This window comes from Corvus moneduloides, chromosome Z (assembly GCF_009650955.1).
Source record: "Corvus moneduloides isolate bCorMon1 chromosome Z, bCorMon1.pri, whole genome shotgun sequence".
Classification (NCBI taxonomy): domain Eukaryota; kingdom Metazoa; phylum Chordata; class Aves; order Passeriformes; family Corvidae; genus Corvus; species Corvus moneduloides.
Genome location: NC_045511.1, coordinates 39,044,132 through 39,068,744, shown reverse-complemented (window position 1 = coordinate 39,068,744; position 24,613 = coordinate 39,044,132). Strand labels below are relative to the sequence as shown.

At 38.9% G+C, this 24,613-nt stretch overlaps 1 protein-coding gene across 2 annotated transcripts in view; it reads left to right on the top strand.

Annotated features, from left to right (window-relative positions):
* NTRK2 (neurotrophic receptor tyrosine kinase 2) overlaps positions 1-21,000 on the top strand; it is a 201,040-nt gene extending 180,040 nt beyond the window's left edge. For both annotated transcript variants that reach the window (XM_032096321.1, XM_032096328.1), the window contains 2 exons: positions 14,689-14,847; positions 15,674-21,000. In XM_032096321.1, coding sequence (XP_031952212.1) covers positions 14,689-14,847; positions 15,674-15,859 — 345 coding nt within the window. In that variant the 3' untranslated portion in view covers positions 15,860-21,000. The remainder of the gene's footprint in view (positions 1-14,688; positions 14,848-15,673) is intronic.
* The last annotated feature ends 3,613 nt before the right edge of the window (positions 21,001-24,613 follow it).

The following is a 24,613-nucleotide window of genomic DNA, read 5'->3' as shown; positions in this document are numbered from 1 at the left end:
TCATGATCACTTTCTCCCATTTCACTTTCCATGGAAAGCGTCTGCCTAGAGAAATGTTAGAAGGATTTCCTTATTAATTAAGTATTTTGTTGTTACTTGTTTTTGTTTAGGCTGTAGGATAATCTGTTCTCTTCCCAATATGGTTTTGTTCCCTATAGTATGTTTCATTGCTTTATCTGGGATCCAGTTGTTTTAAGACATGTTTTATTGATCTTGTGTGAAGCTTTGTTTATTTGTTTTTTTCCTGTGAATATCTGTAAAAAGCACCTTCTCTCAGTGCAGATCTTGAGTATGAGTTGTATATGAGCAGTTTCAAGCAGGGGAAGAATTCCTCCTGGAAGTGGTAATGGAAATAATTTAGAGAGCAGTGATACTACATTAAGCCACTAATCATGCCTCTGCCAACCTTTCACTGTGCCAAGCTACCCAGGGCTTGAAACACACTGGGAATCCCTCATATTCAAAGAAGTGGTACTGTCTGCAGGAAGCTGCCTTCCAAAAGCGTAATGGTCCCTTCCACCTCCCAGCCCTCCAGCAGCTGCCTCTGCTGAGAATTTTCTTAGCAGACCTCTGTAGGTCTTTGCTTCATTTCAGAACCCATTTAGAGGATGCACAGTATCAAAAAGCATGCTGCAGAATGTGTGACCTAAATTGGTCATCAGTCACATTTCATTTTAAATTATCTGAGTACATTTTGTTTTAAGTTTCCATTCAGACTGGAATCTTTTGGGAGCCTCTGGCTGCTGTGTTTTGCTGGGAAACACCAGGATTTTTCTTTAAATTTTTTTTTTTCTGTGCTAAAAATTGGGGGAAAATATTCAGTACTTTTGCCTGATAGAGAATCAAAGGTATTTCAAAACGTCTTCTCACAAAGAGAAGAACTTCTTTTTCTGACCGACATAGTTTTGTTGAGTAGAATAGTAAGAGTACCATAAGTAGCCTAGGTAAAAGTACATTTAAATCGGTTTGAATGTGTTGTGAAAGAGATTTTTAAAGGGAAGACTTTCTCAGATCAAAAGTACAGGGTGAACTTTTCTGTTGTCTTGTTAGCTTCTTATTCTGATTATCCTGTCTTCTCTGCTGGAAGATTTAGAGTTTAGATTCTTCAGAATCACAATGTATTAACATAATAGTCAAAACTCATTGTGATTCTTCCGACAGTCAGTCCTTAGACTAAATACTCTTCCTTAGACAATCTCTTCCTTTACAGAGCTTAATTCTTCTCTCTTCTTCTTTGTATCAGCAAAACAGAACAAAAAGATCTAGGGCTTGGTTGCGCATAGACTGCTTCTGGATACCATTGCACAATAGAAAAAGATTTTCCATTATTTCACAATAGTAAAAGATTATTGAATTCTAGAACCAGCATCCCAACTCATGAAAGCTAGCAGTTCTAACTTTCGTTTAAGTTATGGTATTTTTCTCTTTCTCTGCATAAACAATGCCTATTATTATGATAATTAATATTAAAAAGGACAATACAGTGTTAATATAAAATTTTTAAATACATTTAAATCTTCCAAATAATAATGATAATATTTTTCATTACTATATCACATTAAAGTTAATTATCCTGCAGATGAATTTGTGACAGATACACTGTAGTGATTGGTATGCATCTCAGCGCTAATAACCAGCAGAAGATGTATTGTATTGCTTCCCTTGCTGTCCATCTGAGAGCATCATGAGCAACTTGCATGGCATAGCCTTAAATCCCACAGAGATTTAATTTCCCCTTGGTGCTAAGGCATAATAATGGAATGCAAGCCTTTGACACAAATAATAAAGGTATTTACAGGTGCCTAACTTGCCAGTTGTGCATTTCAACTCAGGCTTCTAAGGGAACTAGGACACGGACAGTAATGGAAAAGGCTTGTTGGCCCAATGTTAAACATTGCAGAAGAAATTCCTGATTCAAATGCAGAGTAACTAAAACCTATACTTCTGCTGCAAGACAGAAAGCAAATGTACTTACTGTTTTGGAGGAAACAATTATGTCTGTTCCCATGGTGGCAGACATAACCCCAAGACCTGTAGAAATTTGGGGCCTGTCTGTGTGCTGTGGTTCTTTCCCGAACCTCTGCCTGAGTTTCACCTAGAGAGAGCCCACTTTCTGGTGGTGACAGCTGAAGCCCAGGGCTTTTTGGACAGCTGCTCACAACCCATGAAATCCATCAGAAGCCAGTGGAATTTGCCTTGTGTCTGCTTACCCTCTGTGTCTTCCCATTCCCACATCCTCTTTTCTGTTCTACTGATACTCACCTTGATTTCTTTCCCTATTCCCCAGGGCTAGGGTGCCATGTTGTTGCTTCATTTTGTAGCTGCTTCTTCATTACAGTGCTCCTGCTGAGCATAAAGAGGCCCTTATTTGAGCAAGTGCATCGAAGGGAGTAACCTATATTAGGTTCATTTAACAGGGAACTTTCTCCCCTACTTTTGCTATAGTTAAGACAGTCTTGGAGGCAGTAATTTCCTTTTGCTGTTATTGTGTTCTCTTTCCACAGGAGGGCATGGAATCTGGGATGTTGTCTGACCTTAAAGAGCAAGAAGTTGGATTGCATTTTGTCCAGGAATCGTAATACTTAATTCCTGTCTGATTCAAGCACGTTCTGTGTTAGCTCACATATTCATGGCTATCTCTTCAAAACAGGCAAAGAAAGTACACGGAGCCTTATTTCTGCCTTTCAAATGTCTAACTTCCACCTGACTATTTCCACAGCTCAACAGCTCTCACAGAAAACAGGAAGCATCTCTCACTTTCCACCAAAGATGGCATACTAACCATAACAGTGAGGTGCTTTACCAAATACACCGCAGTGCCCTATAATATTATATATATATATATATATATACACACATATACAGTAACGTATCAAAATTAAGTGGCATATATTTTGGGACAGACTCTCCATGATCTTGCATTAATCCAGTTCTTTCACTACCTAGTTCAAGGTTCTCGGCATCAGAGCACCTAATCACTCATACAGCAATGACTATGTAAAGTGTTCAAAAGAATTGAAAAGCAAATTAAAACAGATAAATGCACACTTCAGCAACCCGGAGGACATTCATTTAAAATGTCAGTATTCACATGTATTTGCCGTACTAGCAAGGCAGCCTCCTTTTTCAGTCTTACCTATTCAGCATAAGCTCACTGATAAAATTAACAAGTCTTAAAATTAACACTTTGTTCTGAAGGGCTGGAGTAATCATACAGAATGGGTCTTGCACCATACAGTGGGTTTTCAAACTCAAAATCATTATGTTAGGAAGATTCTATTAGGAGAGAACTTAAGTGTTGCATCTGTTTTGCATTAACAGAAATCTTTTAGGTCAGTGGCTGAAGTGTCTTGAAGGAGAACTGCTATCTGGCAGAGAGGAAAGGAAAATAAAATGGGTCTGCAGCCTAAGTGTGGGGTCAAGGCTAATGGGAACTCCAGGACAACCCCTGATGGATACAAGATCCAGGGACAATTTTGATGGAAATAACCACAGAGGTTATTTAGGTGAACATAATGGCTTAATACACAGAAAGAATAAATAGATTTGCCTGGCAAGAAAGCAAAGAAAATTATATACTAAGGACTGAAGCACATAACATTTTAATAAGAACATCATTGAGTGTATGTGATAATACTCATCCTAAACATGTCCATAGAGTAATGTAAAGTAGCATGACTTTAAAAGGAAATGCAGGCTTTATGTAACAATATTTCAGAAGTTTTCATCTGAAGCAGATGAAAAATATTCTGAAATACAAAGACTCAAAATCAGTATTAAGGCTACATTAACCTACTGTGATATAAAAAAGTAACACTGTAGCTGCTGTGGTGAACCCATTTGTAATTCTTTACAAGTGACTAGAAGAAGTGTTGTTGTTGTTGTTGTTAATATTAATGTTTATGTTAATATTATTATGTGGCACTGCAAGCCTGTGTTGGAGCCTCATGTAGATCAGGACTTCATTGATGTAGGCATTATACAAGCACAGGTCAAAATACTAGTGCCAGCCTAATAGAAGTATGACTTGGTTTAGTACCAGATTTTCACAGAGGTTGATTTAGGAGTCCTAGCCCAAGGTATTATTGACAGTCTAAAAAACTAGGCCTGTACACAATCTCAGAAAACCTTTCAAAAACTGAAATATGTTGTCTTAACAACATGGTACCTTTATTTCCCACTTGGCTTATTTTGAATGTCTCCAGGCCTTCATGAGTCTTGGGAACTCAGGAGTCTGGGAATACTCTATGTAAGATTTATATTGAAGATTATAAAATTGACCTGCAGTTCTAATAGTAGAGATCTCAAAAAATTAAATGACTCGTCCTAACTACTTTGGTGTACAACTGCAGCCTGTTTTGTTTTAAAAATTGGATCTAACCTTTGAGCTCTCAGTTTTACTGCAGATCCTACTTTTATTGAAACAGGTAAACTAAAAATATGTTTATGTATTTATTTTGAAGCAATTAGTGAAGTGGAGCTAGTAGAGAATTCCGTGTGTAATAGGATTCTTATTTATCCAAAGAGGAAGATAAGCATGTATGAGGACGGGACCACCTCAGAGCTGCATGGTTACAGTAAGGAGTAGCTTCAGAGGAGAAGATGGAAGCAGTGCTCCCTTGGGGCACCGCAAAATATGAGGGAAAAGCAGGGAAAATAGGTGTAGTTGTGGGTTTCTTTCCCACCCATCTCTTCTTTGTTCACACACTACCAACATTTGGTGAAGTATATGAGGAGTACATTGCACAATCTGTAGTGTGGAAATATGTGTCAGATCTTCAGAGAGTCCTTACTTGAAATGCAGCAGTGCTGGTGCAGAGCCCTACATCCTTTCAAAGTTTACTCTGATCTTCCTTAGTTCCCCATGATCACCGGGTAATAAGTAAGTTAAACAGGCTTTATATCAGAAAACCAATCCTCTACCCTGATGACATGCCATCGGTGAATGGATTCACCCAGGGAAATTTTGGGCATCATTTCTTACTAGACTAACACCTTCTGCACATGCTGGCTTCTCATGAGGTTATCCAGCCTTGTTTTAGAGGCAGAAGATAAGATGCTCCAGCATCACATGCAGAATTTAAAGCTCAGTGTTGGTGTTAAACAGATGCAGTCATGTGAATTCCAAGAACCACTGTATACACAATGCAGTATATTGTTTCCCAAATGGAAAATTACAGTGCTGAGAGTAGAGACAGTCACTGAAAAGAAATAAGAAAAAAAACCAAAACAAAACCAAACCACATACAAGACCAAACCTCAAATTTATGGTTCCAAGCCCTCTGCTGGTGCAAATTCTCCCTTTACACCAGAATAGGAATTTGTCCAAGAGCTATAAAATGAGTTCATCACTGCTTGGGCTACACTTTGGCTCTTGTATCCAAGAATAATATTTTAAGCATGGCTTGAGGAGTAATTCAACATATGAATTGATAAGAGCAGTTTAGGATTTTGCAAGCTTCATAGGAATGAGGGGCTTTTCCCCCCCCAGTAGTAGCAGTTACTTGTATTTTTAATGATCATGTTGTGTGTTGTTTGATGGATGTCTCATTTCAGAGCAAATGCCTGTTTCAACTCATAGAATGATGTTGTGGCACAAGTAAGGAGACAAAACCTGGAATTCATGGAGAGAAAACAACAGCAAATTTTTTCTGTTCTATTTTAGTGAAATTTTTCTCTTGTGTTTTCCAGTTTATGTAAACAAATTATGGCCAGAGAAAGTATGAAGCAGAAAACATCATCAAGGCTGCAGAAGATAAGGAATATGAGTACAAGGACCTTGTCATTGCCTTGTTTATTGACATCTGGGGGAAAGGGGGAGAGGCTGTCTTACAAAATTCAAAGAACTGGAACATCTGAGACATTTCAGCTAAAAATTGTGGTTCTCCCATGCAGTGTACATTATAAAAATACTTTTGTGACTCACAAGGGAGAAGTAAAGCTACAAACCAAGCTCTGTTGCTCCCCTCTTCTCCTGTGATGTAATTTGACATGACCAATAGAGCCAGACATGCTATATTAACCTACAGTAAATTTGAAAAAAAATGTGGTTTTCAGTAAAATACGGGAAAAAGTTGTGATCTTTATTAACTAAGAAATAGCTTTCAGACTTGAAATTAGGAGTAGAGGTTTCCCAGTGAATGCAAACTGTCTGATGTGGTGTGATATCTGGCTTTCAGAGTCTATGCTCAAGTGACTGCAACTTGTTGATATTGACTGTGCTGTTCAGCTAGTATCTCATCACATTACATCTCCAACCCCACCTGAAAAAGCAGAATCATTTTGAATTTTAGCTATGACACAGACTTGTAGAAGCCAGTTTTCCAAAGCATTTTAAAGATTATTTTTAAAACCTTCTTAGCCCCGGTAGTCCAAACTACTTAGGATTAATATAAAAGTGGAATTTGGTATATTGTAAACCACTTTGAAAATCAGAAAGACAGTAGCTGCAATTCATTAATATTGCATTGCAAAATTGTTTGCTGGTGACTTGGACAGATTAGATGATCATCCTGGAGGCTATGAGGATTTTAACATGAGTCATTCCAGCTGCTTGTCTACTGGTACTTGATACTTCTTTTCATCTGCTGGTACAGATGTGGAAACAGTGGTAAGGTACAAGTGATATAGTGGCAAGTTTTTCTACAGATTTCAAAAATAAAGGACCTCACATGAGGTCAACATTCTGAGGTGAAAGTCATGCCATTGGAGTGATCAGTAACTATATATGCTGTAGCATAACTTGATGTGGCAAATTAGGAGAATGCAGAGTTTTAGAAAGGAGAGGCCATCTGATTCAACAGGGCAAATCTTCTCTGGCTTATCCAATCTCCTTGCTTTTTCACTAAGATCCTGAATTCCGATGTTCAGAAATTAATTTAGCTCTACACTGAATTCACTGAAATACACCGTTCAAAGTGTTATTTCTTCCAGTTTTCCACAGCATATCTCCCTTTCTCTTAGTTTAGGTTATTGTTTGTTTTTTAACACTAGAATACTTTGTCATTTGGAAGCAAAATAAATTATATTTTAAAGGAATAGACTTGTTTTTTTCATTCATATGTACACACTTCATCTGGGACACTAGAGAGCTGTTATCCGTTACTTTTCAGTGCTGCAGATTTCTACTCAAGTTAACTTCTCTTCTGTCTTTCTGATAAGGGATCTTGCTTTTAATCAGAGATGTGAATCATGTCACCTTCTTTGTAACAGTAATCTGATCTTACATCTAGGGCACTTCATCTTCTTTTCTTAAAAGAGTAAATGGCCTGTAGTGCAATAACTACTACAGTTTATTAATTATCCTGTATATTTGACTGGCCCAAATTGATATTGTGTTGTGTAAACCACAGCTATAGGCACTGTTTCTACATCTGTTCAACTTAGCATTTTAAAATCTTTGGAAGATGCTGAATAGTAAGCTGCACTAGATCATTCACCTATTTTAATTTCATGTGGTATCTCCCCTTCATTCCGTTTTTTTGCCAGAATCATTTCTAGCCCTCCATAAGCATTGCTGAGAGGTTTAGTAAGGACTGCATATTGCAATATGTGGCCCATCTATACAGAAAAATAGGAATAACTTCTCCAAAAGCCCTTCTAGGCCAGGATCCTGTCACTATGTGAAACTGCTGACTGTGGAATAGTATGGAAACATGCTAAGTGTATATTAAATGTTTTCCTCAAGTACTCTCTCAGCCTGCAGCATTCTTCAGCTCCAGAGCTTCCTGGGCCAGAGATGGTATCTTCATGTTTGGTAGTCCTTGTCAGATTTTATCCTCCATCAGTTTGTTTAATCACTTTTTGATCTCAGATAAACCTTCATCATTGGCAGCACCTCATGTCAGTGAGTTCAGCAAGCAAATGTACATTAGGTGACAGGGTGCCTCCTTTTGTTCATTGTGAACCTGCCATTTACACATTTTAGTTGGTATGTTGTGTTATGGTTATGTTGTATAGACATCTGAGTAATTGGTCTTTCTTCATCTTCTCCATACTGTTCATGGTTTCATAGAGGCTAATGAGACGAATTTTATCTCCATGGCATAAAATTGACACACAATACTGTATTGATGTTGAGCAGTTGAAGAGAGAATTTACAGTGTAATAAATGTTGTTGCAGACCACGTTTCGCATTTCTGACAAAACAACTGGTAGAATTAATTAAGAAATTCAGACATAAGCTTCTTTTAATACAGATGAGCCAAAGAAGGGTTAAAAGTGAAAATGAAAGGACACATTTTTGGCTATTAGCTAATAATATGCCATATTTTATAAATCAGTAACCTCTTGTGTTGGAGTGGTATGGCTTATTATGACTATGGAAATAATATGTTGCTTTTCTGCAAGTAGACATGCAGGAATGATATTTTAAGAGAAGACATTGACTTCGTCTGCAAGGCCAGGGCATGAAATAAATGAAAATAACAATTATTGATTTTCCTTTTCTTGTGCTGAGAGAAACATTTGCCAGCTTTTATGAGGGGGAAAGAGCAGATGTTCAGCAAGAGAGGAGAGGTTTTCGGTTTTAGCAATAAGACATGATAATTTTTGCAGAGAACATTTCTTTGCAGTTATATCATCTTGAGATGGGGAAACAAGTCAGAAGACCAAAATATAAATAGTGAAAAGTACCCTAAAATGGCGGTACTTTGCAAGTATACAGGATTTTTCTTAGGAGGCGGTGAACAAATGGTTCAGAAGATTCAGCTTCATTCTAGTTTGACAGACTAAGGTGCAATTGTGTGAAAGAGATTGAGTATATATACTTGTCACATGACTTTTAATTTGGTCATGTGCTGAGAGTCTACCACCGTGAATTGCGAACGGCCTGAAAACAGCAGAGCTCTGGAAAGATGCACCAGACAAGCCAGACAGGACATTGGGACAGGATCAGGGTTGAACCCCTGGTAGTCATTCAGCTTCACTGGGCTCACAAAGTGAAAAGATTACTTTTATCCTGTTGGCAGAAAAAGCATCACTAGTCTTTAGAGAATATACAAAGTGCTATGACACATTACTGAAATGTCACTCTGCAGGAATCGTGGGAACATGGGAATGTGAAATGTTAATGAGGAAGTCTGTTTTCCAAGGCTATGCAATTGGTTGCTGTGCTTTTTACTGCATGAATTCAGAGTAATCTACTACTTAAAGCCAGAAATTGGGAAAAAAAAAATCAGAAAAGGGTTATGTAACAGAATGCCTGCAAAAGCTGGGAATTCCATTTGATGTCCTCTCCAGGTGTGCTGGAGCCTCCCCAGATATGGCCACCAGCATTTAGGAGGAGGATGGTTCTGACTAGTCTCTGTCCTGTCCCTTGTCAGCTGCTGCAGCACCCTGCAGCTGGGTTGTGGAGTCCCAAAGCCATCCATCACCCTCAGCATCACAGCTCCCAGTGATTTTATGGTTAGACTGGGCTGCAGCTGCCATGCATTGCAAAAAAGCAGCCAATCCCTCCTCATGGTACTCAGATGAATAGACATAAACCTGGTGTGAATTGATTGAGTGGTCATCTTAGCAACAGTATTAGTTGATCTGCCTGAGGGTCAGAAGGCTCTGCGAGAGATCTTGATGGACTGGAGCAATGGGCTAAGGACAGCTGCCTGAGGTTCAACAAGGTGAAGTGCCAGGTAGTGCACTTGGGTCACATCAACCCCATGCAGTGTTACAGGCTGGGGGAGGAGTGCTTTAAGAGCTGTTCAGCAGAAAGAGGCTTGGGGGTACTGGTCTCAACAGCAGCTGAACATGAGCCAGCACATGCTCAGGTAGACAAGAAGGCCAATGGCATCCTGGTCTGTATCAGATGTAGCATGTCCAGCAGGACCAGGGCAGTGATCGTCCCACTGTACTCCACACTGGTGATGCCACACCTCAAATCCTGTGTCCAGTTCTGGGCCTCTTGCTTCTGAGGTACTGCAGTGTGTCCAGAACAGGGCAACAGAGCTGGTGAAGGGTCTGGAGCACAAGTCTTACAAGGGGCAGCTGAAGGAGCTGGGTTTTTTTAGTCTAGAGAAGAAGAAGCTGAGGGGAGAATGTATTGCTGTCTACAATTGTAGTGAGGTGAGGGTCATTCTTTGCTACCATGTCTCAAGCGAAAGCATGAGAGGAAATGGCCTTCAATTACACCAGGGAAGGTTCAGATTAGAAAATCATTTTTCTCTAAAAGAGTGGCTAGGCATTGGAGTAAGTTGCCCAGAAAAGTGGTGGAGTCACAGTCTCTGGAAGTGTTCAAGGGACGTCTGGACATGACACTTGCAGACATGATTTTGATGTGACTGTGGTGGTGCTATGCATGAACTAGATGATCTTTCAGGTCTCTCACAACCTCGGTGATTCTGTGTGATTATTCCATGTGATTATTTGTTGTGCCTTTCCTGGCCTGTGGCTTGTGTCTTATGTGTGCAGCCACACATACATCTTGCGCCTTCCGTAACGCTGTAGGTTGGCTTCCCCCAGCTCCCCCCACTGTCTTCTGTTTTCAGCAGGAATACAAGGCTTCATTTGGTTTTCTCTATAAGAGAGTGTATCTGTTTCTCACAATCATCAAACAACAGGGCCTTGGATTTCTATGGCAGTTGGGCCATGAAGCTGGAACAGTGACTACATCAGGGTATAAACAGATGTATTTTTAATTGGAAGAAAGAGAAAAAACTTTAACAAACTATAAAATTAGAGGCCCTGCTTCAAGACTAAGACAGCCCTATAGCAGCCCTAGAAGACTAATGCTGGCAAATAGATTAAAAGAGTGTTCAAGGCCAGCTTCTCTGTCAGCTTTCAAAGTGCTAAATTCATTGAAAAGATGTTTGCTCAAAGTGGTGACAAGTAGAATGAGATTGTATTGTTGAAAGTGCAACATTTCATGCATGGGACAGCATGGCAGTTTTTCCTTGGAAGAGCTTCTTTGGAGGACATGACCGTTCACTGATAGGGCATAGCAGTCTCCTCCCCATGGACTGTTTGCACATTGCAGAGGCTAATTCATCAGGTTTTCTAGCCTAGCATTGCTACTAAAAGCAGCCAGACTGTAGCTGGGCTAGGGTGTGTTTCATAAACTGGCATTTGGAAGTAAGTACTTAAGTCCATACTTTCATAGAAGTACAGTTCTAAATAAAACTGAACTGTGGTATTATATGGTATTATTGTTATAATGCAGCTACTTTCAGGTAGGTATCAAGAAAATCTACTCTTATTTGTATACATAAAGTGGTCATTTTTACAGCTACAGTATGGATTTTAAAGTGATAGTATATTAAGTTAAAATTCTAATGCTTTTAATCCTGTTATAACCTTAGCTGGACTGAATATAAAGGATTTATTTACACATAACTGTAGTCTGTTTAGCACAAAACCATTTGAAATTTATGTGTATCAAGCAGCACTGCAATTACAGTGTGCATGGCAGAGACTTTATACAGCAGAATGCTGGTGATACCTGAGACATTTGTAATAAATTGCGTTTCTTATTAAAGGATATGCAGAAGGCATCTCTGTGTAGCACTCAGAACCTTTAAACTTTGGTCAGTGCAGTCATGTTTTCATTCACTGGTGCTTCTTGGAAGACACCTCCTAGCCTTGCTGAGAGTATGGCAACAACAGCAAAAAGGCACCCCACCTCTCTTCACTGCTGTTACGGCACAACCCTGGATGCTTGGGCTCATAAGATAAAAATCAAAAGAAGCTCTCAACAGACTGTCAATTTGTTTCAGGCACCCTGCAAACAGTTGTGTCAAGTCCTAGGCTTCAGTTCAAAAAGCTCTGAAGTATGTGCTCATTGTAGGCATACAACTACCACAGCCCTTAATGCTCGTCTGAGCTGAGTGTGTGTTGACTCAGTAACCACTGATTTTCAATAGAGAAGGAAACATGCATTTAGAAGTGCCTTTGGCCCTGACATGTGCTTTTGATTGAAATGAACTGAAATGAAAGGTGCTCTTAGACCATGGGTAGATGCACAGTCTGCCATAGGAGATGCTCTGTGTTCCACAGGTATCTTGTCTTCATTGCAGTGCCATCTGTCAAGGAGATCACCCTGTATAACACTTTTGTTGATACTTTGAAAGGCAATAAATTCTATCTTCAAAAAGATGTTGAGGTGTTTGAAGTAACATAATTGAGACTGGTAATAATAGAGATGGAGAGACTTCAGGACTCCTCAGTACTGGTCAAGTACTCTGTCCTTCAGCGACAGAAATGGACACAGCTCCAGGCAAGATGATCTGGGAACACCAATGAGCCCTGTGCCTTGTGCTTACCTGTAAACTGAATTCTTGGTGTCAATACTAACAAGTCAATCTTGCTATGCTTGAAAGAGAGACAGCCAAATGTGTGATGTTACAGATCAGTTTAGCACAGAACCATCATTTGGTGGCAGCTTATCATCATCACTCTGGAGGTGTGTCCTTCATTTCTCTGTGTGACATTGGAAACTCAGCATAGAGTCCCACCAAAAATACACTGGATCTGTAGTGAAAAAACATAAGATTTGAAGAGTGGTTGGGGTTTTTTTTAATTGCTTTTTCAAAATCTCTTAATTTAAGATGTGACCAAAAAAAAAAAAAAAAAGAGTCACATATTTTATCATCTATAGCTTTCATTAATTTTTAAAGGAATGAGTCAAAGAAATTGCTGAACAGAACCAGTAGCAGAGGTTATATGATGAGCAGATATAAGAGCCATCTTAATATTTGATGAGACCAAAAGTTTCTCACCACTAACCATCTTTTAATGGTGCTTGCCCTTTGAATGGGTGTATGTGGCTAGTTGTTTCTAAGGGACTAACTTTTTTGACTTTCTAATTAAATACCTCTCAACACTGGCTTAAAACTGGTGATGGTTTGGAAGTGTTTGGTTGCCGTGTCAGGTTAGGTTATGATAAGGTGGAAAACTGAATGGTTACATCTTGGCATGTTGGTGTGTTCAAACTCTCCACATCATCGAGGGGCTTCTCAGTCAAAGCTGATGACAAATACCAAAGCACAGAGCCTTACAGCCAGTCTGTGTGCCAGAGAGATAAACTGTTAACACCGACACAAATGGGCCAAATTGAGAAAAGCACTTAAAAATGTGTATCCGTTTTCTGTCAATGCAATGGGCAGGAATTGGGTCCCATTTTGAATGGCTTGGAAACCCGTGCACAGCAACCTGCACGGAGTCAGAAGCACATCCACAATGTAGCCAGGAACTGAAATTGGGAGCCCAGCCTGTCATTCAACAACCTGCTGAAAATTATTCCTCCATCACTCGCATAACATCTCATGTGCAGGGAGTAGAAGAAGAGCCTGATAATAAACCAAGTCTATGAAAAGTTAGCATGACTTTCTGTTTCTGTGAAGTCAGCAGTGAGCACGGACTTGTGGTGATGCACAGAACCAGGACTGAGCTCTCACAGCCGTAGCTGTGTTTGGTATGCTGCACTAACACTGAATTACTGACAAATAACTGGAAATGGATGTTTTGTGATTTAGAAATGGATGTGTGATTTAGAAATAATGTGAACCCTGACTGAACCCTGTTGGGTTTTTCTTCCATTTGCTCTTCGAACGTGAGAACAAGGAGGGCATTATTTATAACAACAAATGTTAAGTCCCAAAAGGAGAAATTATGTTTTGAATTGACAGAATCCTGAAAGTGTAAATGTGGTTTCATAACTAAATATATTTTCAGACAGGAAAATGAGTTAATCAAGAGTAAAATGTTCTTGAAAAAGCTTTCTTTTTTTTTTTTTTTTTAATCTTCCTTGGAAATATTCTCAGCTGTCATGGTACAAAAGTAACTAGCATATCTGTATATCCATACCACAGTATCTCAGCAATTACACTGTCTTAAAAGTACTTAAATGGATTTCTTTATTGATGTGATCCAACCAAAATAGGACATGCCAGGAACAATAAATTGTTTAGAACCTGGAAAAAAAAGACTTTCAAAAATTTAAATTAAGATTAGGAAACCTAACTCTAAGGAAGTTAAATTTTCTGGGGAAAATTAAAAATGTTCTAAAAGCTTTCAGAAAGGCATGAATTCAGTGAAGTTGATTTGGGGTAGGAATCCATGTCTTACAAGTTGTTATTATCAAGGGAATATATCCAAAGGACTGATTTGGGGTTTTTTTTAAATGGACAGGGTAGTTAATGTGGAAAAAATAATTTGATACATTAACTGTGGAACTTAACAACATTGTTATAGCATTGCTTTAATTCAGTCAAAATCAGGATATTCAACCACACAGATCCAATCCTACCATTTCATACAGTCATCTGTGTCTTCATGTATTTTGGTTGATGTCGCTCCGTTTCTAGGAGAATCACCAGTCCAGATTTCATTTAATGAATCTTCTTTAGTTTCTTGAGTGTTAAAATAAACAGTAAAACTGGCCTAATTCAAAGTAGGTTGTTAGTGTAATATAGACCCTCCTGTTCCTTAGGTAAGGTGTGCCAAGTAAATGTTAAAGATTAGTTTGGACTTCAGAAACAATGTCTCTTGAGATTTTTGTTGAGAAACCTATTGTGTGGTACTGATTGTTGCTGGGGGAGAGGATTTTGAACCATGAATCCACAGTTCTTCGAAGCTCCTCAAAGTGAATGTTACCAGATGGGAAAAAAGAAACCATGGATTCTCCATATTTAACGTCTTGAGTCTGCCTTGTGAGGCTCTGAGGAAACTATTTCTGACTCTTTCATTTGTTTTTCTCAGGTTGGGGGTCACACCATGCTGCCCATTCGTTGGATGCCTCCAGAGAGTATAATGTACAGGAAGTTCACCACAGAAAGTGATGTCTGGAGCCTAGGGGTTGTATTATGGGAAATCTTTACTTATGGCAAACAGCCATGGTATCAGCTCTCAAACAATGAGGTGTGTGTAATATATTCTCAAAGTGCATTGGGAAAGCTGTTATGCTAATTGTCTGTGTTGCTTCTCTGGAGAAGGGACAGCAACAAATTTATTTGTTAAAGGCTGACACTGATACAAGGTATTTATTGTATTGTCATGAACCATATGGTTAAATTTCTTCCTTTTCACCCTTTTCTACCCTGAGTGGATGGAACGTGTCCAAGCAGAACTAGAACACTTGGAATTTAATTTTTTCCTTTGTATAGAATGAATTCTGCTCTGGGTAGACCATGAGGCAATGAAAAAGACCTTAGCTATCTCCTGAAAAGACATATCATACATGGTACTGTTTCAGAGTGGTTGTCCATAACCATGGACAGATTAGACTGAAGTAATCAATAAATCTCTTGATTTCCAGGCAGTCACAAGTATCTCCTTTTCCAGAGATTAGCCACAGTGATACTCATAAATTTGCAGGGGATGGAGCAAAGGAGAGGCGTTGAAGCTCTGTGAGCAGGTTGAAAATTTATCCTGCCTCTGAGGCGGTAGTTGGGTAGAGAGAGAAGGTATGGGATTAATTCCTAGCTACAGTTTCCTTTTGTGTGGGGTGGACAATGTGGGTGAACTTAACATGATTGAAGTTACTGCTCTTTGATCACTTACTTTACAGTGAATTTTCCAGATTCCATACTGCTACTCATTCATCTGCCTAGAAAAGCAGGCCTTTCCAGAGATGGCTGCATGGCAGCCACCAGTGAGGCTGCTATGGTTGAAGTTAACTCTTCCATGGATGAACTCCTTGTAGTTGGCACAGCTGCGCTGATCCTTTTCTTGTGATTTCTCATAGGTGATTGAGTGCATCACTCAGGGCCGAGTCCTGCAGCGACCTCGCACATGCCCAAAGGAAGTGTATGACTTGATGCTGGGCTGTTGGCAACGGGAGCCTCACATGAGGCTCAACATCAAAGAAATCCACTCCCTCCTTCAGAACTTGGCCAAGGCATCTCCAGTCTACTTGGATATTTTAGGCTAAAGTCTCCTAGCATTTCTTCTTCTGGGCTACGGGAATGAATGTGTTCAACTGCCGCTGAACTCCATTAAAATGTGTTCTTAACTTTGACAGTATTAATGACAAAGTTGCGGAGAAGCTTTCAAAGGGCAAGCAATGTGCACTTCTCCATCTGTAGACACAGTATTGACTTTTTAGACATTACCAAGATGTATCTTCTCTCTTTCTCTCAGTTTCTATCTTTTTTTTCCTTCTCTCCTGTCTTTCTAATCAATTTGGCTTCTGCATTATTCTAACTCTGCATAGACAAAAGCCTTAAAAACCCAATCTGTTATATCAGCAGACTCTTCAGTTTGCCCACCACAACTAACAATGCCTTGTTGTATTCATGCCTTTGATGTGGATGAAAAAAAGGGAAACATATATTTGACTAAAACTTTGTGATTTCTGCTGTACAGCTACTGGGAGTTTCTATGGATTCACCTCATTTTTTTTGCTTCAGCCTGTGGGTGGAAAAAGAAGACTGGTGTTCTCTACATGAAGAATGTTCTTTGCAGAGATAAAGCCAGCTAAAAAGAGGACACTCTTGTGTGATACACTATCTGGAGGAACTTGGGAAATCAGGTGGCATCCAACCCTGCAAGAAAACACTGAAGTGATTTGATGGAAGACAAGAGGGAGTCTAGCAATTTCCCTGAAGAGTCTTTCTGAGGACTAAAGGGATTGTTTAAGGAGGTGCTTTGCCAGCACCATTCATTGCCAGAATCAAGTAAAACAAAAAAAAGATGCTGCTTGCACTGCACGCAGTTGTGTTACAACATGATAAACTAAACACACGCCCTTTTTTTTGTCTTCTGGTAGGATATTGTCATGCCACTGGTGTAAAAATGTTCTCCAGCTAGTCTTTTTTAGTAAAGGCTGAAGCTAGATTTAGTTACATGCAATATTAATTTCAGAATCACATGTTGAAACTAAGGATTTTGATAGGACAAACTATAAATGCTGAGGCAGGTGTATCTTATACTGTGCTTGTCCAGCAGCATATTCCTTCCTTCTTCAATCCTTTCTTTTTTCTTTTTTTAACCGTGCAAGCAAAACTGTGCATGGTCTTTGTCGATTAATGCCATTAGTACAGAAACGATCACTCATCTTGTAGTACACCCTAGTAGGCATAGCAAACTCATAATGATATAACCGATATTTCATTAGAAGGGGCTAATGGAGGACATTAGCTGTGTTAAAATGCCTTTACAATGTTATAGATACTATAGGCTGATATAACATGAATAATCTAAAGCACGGAGATCACTGGTTATGTTTGAAACATAGCAGGGGATAAAGATCTCTAGAGAAAACAAATTACTCTGTGGTTATGGCTTGCTATTCAGAGTACAAAGATTCTAAGCTCAGTGCCATTTTTGTATTGGTACTACTGCTGTCATAACCAACATATACACTTTATAAAATAGTTTATTTTTGGTTGGATTGGCATTGTATGTGTAAAACATTTGCATGGCCACTGTGTTGATGACAGCTGCATGAGCATACCTGTTGTTTTTCAAACTAGAAGTTGACAATTTGAAATTTAGAGCTAGGATTATTTTTAATATGAATTCTTACAAATGAAAACCTACCTTACCTATTCCTCAAGACTTCTGCTTCCCTCTGTGAGGGGGCGTTATTGCAAAAAAGTGATCTTTCTTTCCATTTTCTCTTTTTATTATTTCTTATTGATATGAGCCAGATCAAAATAGTCCATCTTCGTGTTGGGGATATTTTATTTAATAAATTAAGCATTTTATTTTTGTAAGTGTTCCCATAGCACATTTAATATATAATTTGCTCGCATGTATTATTTATTGAGGCACTTTAAGTTTTTCTTTCAGAAGCTTTTAGAGCTAGCTTATAAAAATTCTGAACATTTTCAGAAGAAAACAGTTCACTGGACACTGATGAAGTTTTACCCTTCTCAATGTCATTGGAAAGGCAGCATTACAAATAAACATGACAGTGTAACTATAAAGCCATACTCAGTATTTCTTTAATAAACTAGATGTTATTTCTTAACTGCTACTGAACTGGAAACACATAAAAAGCCAGAGGAAGATTCCTACAAAATGGGCCTTAAGATTTTATGTAGACTGTCTTGGAAGTTCTCACAGAAAACTAGAAAAAGACTGAGCATCCAGTGAAACCCATTCTCTTGAGAATATGAATGTTATATTTTAAAGGAATTTGAAATTGATTTTCAAAATAACAGTGATGGAAAAGAAAGATATCAGAGTCCTCTCTTACTGTGCAGTGGGAAGAGGGTGCAGTTGGTGAAGGGGCCTGCTAAATTTCTACCTGCGTATTCTGTCTAAGTTTCGTCTGAGCTGAAGAAAAAGGCATCTGAGATGATGCTTTTACTGGAAAAGAGGCTCCAGCCCAAAAGCAAGCAGGTGTGTTTTGCAAGCACTGAAAGAATGTATACCAAAAATAACCACAAGACCCTGAAAATGTACTTAGTGTCATCTTCTTTTGATTTCCTAGTGAGACTTTTAGAGTAATTTCAGAGAATAAATAGTATTAAAATGCATTGTGCAATAACATAGCAGTTTGTTAAACTTCTAAAGGACCAAATGTTCTACAAAGCCACCGCTATGGATAACCTTGACCTATAGCATTAATGTTCTTGATAGTGCATAAAATGTATAATCACAGTAGAAAAGCTATAAACTGTAGCTATACATAGTTTGCATTTGTTCATGAAAAGGTGAGTAAGTGTAGCAGAATGAGCAGAGAAGAGCAAGAAATATGTTCAAATCACAATGAAGGGTGAGTATATGTGCATATTCATCATGCTTGCACTGTCAGGTAAATTGTGTACACTGAGTAAATATGACAATCAGGCTCATTTAAAAAGTCTTTCTGGACTGTGCTATGAACTGACCATATATATAATATATAATATATGTGTGTTTGCATATGGCATATATATATATACACACACATAGCATATACATGTCTGCCTATGTCTGTTGTATTTTACTTATATATGTGCAGACATGCATGCACATTATGTATGGGCTGTGTGTATATGTATAAATTTACATACACCTATGTTATTTCAAATTATGATTAGAATGCTATTAATAAATTGATAAAGTCTGCTGAGTAACCAATTTTTTTTTTCTTTTGATATTTGTTTTTCTATGTTTGTAAGATTCAACTTTCTAACTGGTGTGCAACAGAGGCAGTGCTAGAATGCCAGAGATTTAACAACAAGCACTTTTCTTCCCCAGATTATTGCATAAAAACATTTCTTCCATTCCCATCTCACTTGTTTATTTCTCACAATGAAATTAACAGACAAGCTTCCGAGCTCAGAAAACAGAGGTTTTTTACTGTCATTTCTGGGTTTGTGCTACTGTTGTTTTATTGTCCTAGAAAAACAGTGCAGCTCCATTAACATTTTTTACTTGCCTGCCGTAACGAAATAACTCCAAGAATGAGCTGGACTATTCACACTGCAACATGACTTGTAGAACAACGAGAACACTGACATTCAGGAGTAATAATAGTAGCATTTGCCTCACTCTGTCCTTCACTCTCAATAGATCTGCAGAACTCGGAACTGGCCATGGAGAACAGACACTTGTAAAGCAAGAGCACCCTATGATGCCTGATGGAGTGTACACATTTAAAAGGACTGCATTCATTTTGACCTGTAAAACAGCATATCTATATATTGTCTACAGTTTAATAAGTAACTGCTTATTTTTTCTCTTCTTTCTTTTGTCCTTGCTATTTTTTATCGCTTTCTTTCCTTCTTTGTCTTCTGTATTTTGTCCTTCTTTCCTTCTATTTCTTTCCTTCCCTCTCTTTCTTTCTCTGTCTATACCCTCCCTACCTTTATAGGAGATTGTGGTTGATGTAGACTTTTACAAAATACTTTAAAAAGAAATTAAATAACCCAAATGACTAAGGTATCATGCATATGTGCTACAACAAGTCCACATTCGGGTTGTTGCAGCCTGTAACTGAATTTCAAATACTGCTATAAAATGTGGGGGAGGGGGGCAGGGAGGGACTGGAGAGGAAGTTGGGGTTTCTATTGAGAGATGAAGGTTTTGATAGCACAGTAAGTTGTATTTTCTTGTTGTGAGGGCTGGAATAAAACACTGCTGCTTTGAATAAGAGGTCCTTTAGAGCCTTAGTTAAAACACCTGTATTTGGGCAGGGTGGGGGGATGTGCTATTCATCACAAATGTGAAGCAAAAAAAGAAAAAAGTCTACATGTTGCAGGGAAAACACTGTGAAATTCACAATAGCAACCAAGTGACTATTTTGCCGTCTTTTAAACATATGTCTCAGGAGAAGAAATGGGAAATGATGGGTGTGTTATTTTTCCGTCTATGCATTCTGCACAAGGTCTGTGGGGATTTTTTGTTTGCTTGTAGAAGGTTCTGAGTGATGACTGGCTGATATTTTATAAACACTGAATATTTGAGCAAGGATTATGGAAGCTGCTAGTAAGTGAGGCCATTGATTGGAATATGTGAGAAAACAGAACAAATCAAATCTACCCAGAGGCCTAATTCTTGCAGCTTATATGTATCTTTCTGTAACTTAAAGAAAAGCACCTAAGAATGTTTTAGATACAAATAATTTAATTCAACATTTATGTTTAATTGAATCACCAATAGAGAGAGAATCAATTAATTATGAAATATTTGCCCCAGCCCTTTCCACCTATACTTTATGTATATATCTTTCTAGATATCACTCTCTTTGTCACTTTAGGTAAAGAGGAAGATATCTACATACAATTATAAATCTCTATATTGTCACGAATTGTGACCTGGTGTGTAGAGCTATCTTTCTCCTTTCTTTTTTCCTTTTTTTTTGAAGTTTATTTAATGTGATGTCTCCGTGAAAATATTTAGTGGTTCTTGTTTTGCAGTTTGTTACAAGTAGTCATTGCTTTAAAACTTTCATTGCATCTTGGCTGATTTCAAAGTGATGCCTAGGTATCAGTGTTAAAAGTTTTGTTTGTGAATCATGTGACCAGCTTCTCTCAACATGACATGGAAAGTCTCTTGTATTACAGTGTATTTAAAAAAAATGATGTCTTAAAATAAACAATGTCATCCGAAAGAAAGATAAAATGGTTACTTTAAAACACTAAAAATTTCATGAAGTGTTTTGTGTTGTTTTCTGTTGTTTGAATGCCTTTGTTTACCTCTATTCTTTTTAAAAAGGACAAAATTAAGGAAAAGTTTGGTATGCTTAGAAACATGGCAAGTTTGCACTCTAGAACTGTGAAGCAAAAATAGGTCACTGAAGTTGTAGTTCATGGAAGAATTGACCCAGAGTAACAGGACAAAGGAATGGCCAATCTTTGGCAGACTTATTTTTTTAGTCTTTGTTGTCCAAAGGAAGATCCTATTTGAATGCTTGTTCATTTGGGCAGCAAACACCTGCTTATCCTGTAGCAGAAACAGGCCTTCAGGTATTTTCTGGCACTTTCTTGAAAGTGTCTCTCAAACTACAGTCCTGTTCAAAATGGAGTTTTTTCTTTTTAATTCATGTCAGTCTACAATGAATATATTGTGAATAATATAGCATTAAATCCAAGTCCTTAATTAAGATTCAGAATGTAGACATCCAAAGGAAGGTTCAGCAACTGTATTAGTGATCCCTCCACAATCTGTTATCTCAACCAAGCCCTTCAAGGTCAGAGTAAAACAGTACAAGAGCCACTTTATGTATGCATGTGCTTCCTTCTGCCAAGAGACCTCTCCAAGATTAGATGAGCTGGCTCTCAGCATCCAAATGGTCAACGGAAAATAATCCACTGACAAGAAGCCTCAGGATGAAATCTGTCCAAAACTGAAAGTATCATTAAACCACACTAAAAAAATTTGTTGACAGTTCATGTCCATGTAGTGGCTTAGAAATGCTTTACCTTCTTCCATGGTAAAATCATGGTGCCTTCTGGATTTGATGGGTTTTATGCTATCCCAACATCTCTTCACAGGCAACTGGTTGTGATTGTGTTTGACAGCAGTGAGAGCTTCAGAAACCCCCAGCACTGAGCATCTTCCTGCAGTCCTGTCAGCCCAGGCACAACAGTCTGCACACACTCCTCACCATTCCCTTTCCCCAGAGATTTTTAAGGCTGGGGGCATGTAGCTGCAGCAGGGACCGTACATTACCACTCCTCATGGTGGCTTTGCGCCAAAGACACAAAGACAGATGAGCCATCAGGGGCCATGAAGTGCATCAGCAGTACACTCAGAATTTTTGTAGCCTTGCAGCAGGCAGATCCTGTGCAGCCCAGCCCTCTCAAGACTCCAGTTGAAGTTTCTTCTCCCCAGCAACCATCCTGCCTACCCACAGAGTCACAGATGGACCCTTGGACAGGCAAGAGGTGTTAAAACTCATCACTTGATCAAGGCAGAAGAGTTTTGTTTCTTCTGCCATTCCCAACTGGGCACATATGGCCCTGCAGCATGCACCATGTTTCAGAGCAGAAAGTTCCATTTAAAAGCAGTGACTGGTGCCATTTTTGTTGCCTTCTGTTCACTGCAACTGTAAGGGTAAAGGTGTTAGTTTGTTCTGGCTACACAAGAGGCTTGGGAAAGACTAATGAGTCTTGATGAGCTTCTGATGCTCCCAAAACATCTCAGACTTGGTAGCCTGTCTAAGGTCACTCATGCACAGCTCAGCAGTATCCCTCCATGGCCTTACAGCATCTGAAGATTTCTCAGCTTACCAGTGCCTGCCTCCTGCATAAAATCCACAGAGAGTGGAAACACTAAACAGGTCAGTAAGGAATTATGCAACACGAGTCCTGCACCTGCTACTGCTAAGTCTCAGCAAACTTCCACAACAGATTTCATAATGAAGAACTCTGTGTTAAATGGTTCATACAAATGGAAAATCATCTTGATCTCTGTATTACTTTAAAGGTGATTCGCAGTGTCTATTGATTGTTCCCATTGGTATTTTTAATGGCTATAATAATTTCCTTTTTAAATGGTGAGAAATCTTATATTAAAAAAAAAAAAAAAAAAGACGGCGCTATAAAGGACAAAAGAAAAAATAAAATCTTGGGTGTACTCAGGACATCTAAACTAAACTACTAAACCAGCTCCCAGGTTTGCTTACCAAAGCAGCTTATTAATATTTGTCATAAACCATTGGTTCTGGCAGGCAAGATTTCATGCAAGAAAGAAAAATATTTGTAGTAAACCTGAAGAACTACCCAACTAATTTCTATGCTAAAAGCCCCATGCTTCAACCTCTTGAGCATAGATTGACATGCACAACAGACACAGAGTTTCTTCAACAATTCATTGCTTTTGGGAGTTGGAAGATTTTAGGGCTCAGGTCTATTTTTATCAGTGATGCAGTGAAGAATACTAGCAAAAAAGACCATAAGCAAAACAGTGGAGTGGAAAAAGAAATGTTTTACTTTCTTGAACTGATAATCACATCATGCAAATAAATTTACTGTAACAAGTAATAGCAATTTGAACTAAAGAGCTTGTGCTCTTTCTGGCTGGGATCTGTATTAAATAGAATGCAGGGGAAAAAGAGATGGATCAGGAAGATCAGAGAGTAAGAGTTCAAAATGTGCTGTAAAAATTAGATGTGTAGCTTTGCTGTCCTCATGTCTGACTTTAAAGACAAATAAAGCAGTACTCGGCAAATTATTTACACATATTTTGAGCACTTCCAACATGGAAGAAGATGTTTCTAGGCTTAGCACTTCTTTGTTATGGTGCAATGACTGCTAGTGTCATGGAAAGTCCTGGTCTGTCACTCTATTATCCTGATTTTTGCCGTTATTATTTTTTCTGAAACAATTTAAATACATAAAAATTTATACTGCTGTTCAGTGTGTTGCAGCATGGGCAGAGCTGACTGCCAGGTTGGTTAATCTGCATTCTCCAGCTAGCCCAGTTAGAAACTATTGGGAATGACTAAGTAATTTATTGATGATTAGCAGGAATGGGAATATTGATTGACACCGGTAACTCCCAGGGTAGGCTCCTGTTCATAGTAACCCAGGTCCTTCTTTGGAAAGCTGAAGCTGCACAAGTAATGACAAGGCATTCATCACCTTCTTCTTTACAGTCTGAAACCAATTTACAACTGCTTAATGATAGCTGATCAAAGGGAAAAAATTTCCTCCCTTGGCCACTTTTCTGTTGCCCTTCTAGCCAGTCCAGCCCTGGACCTGGGTAATATTTAAATTGAAGCTCTTTTCTTTCCCAGCTTGCATTGGCAGGTCAGAACCTCCCGATCTGGCAGAGGCAATCAACTTCACCCTTGAAGCAGACAGTTCTTTGCCAATTGGTTTTTGCATGTGTAAGTGTCCTCCAATTTCTGAGCCCTGCAGAGACAGCAGATGCTCTCAATATGTGTGAGGGCAGGTGAACAGTATGTTTTGTCCATGCAAGAGAGAGGAGAAAAAACACAGAAATGGGAGCCAGCACAGCCTACAAAGCTGACAGAAGTTGAACTTGTGGTCTCCAGGCCCTAAGCAGTGCTGAGAGGCCTGCGGTATCTACTGAGAAGCAACATGGGAACATCTCAGCACACTCATGTCTCATGGCCCAACACAGATGTTCCCGCCTCCCATCATCCCTGTTTGTAAGGGAGGGACCAGCTGCAGCATGGGTGCCCCCACACAGGAGAGCACAGCCTTGGCCCTCTGCCTCATGTGACTTTTGGGCACAGTCCTGGCAAACAATGTGTCCCCATCCTCAAGGGTCTGAACTCATT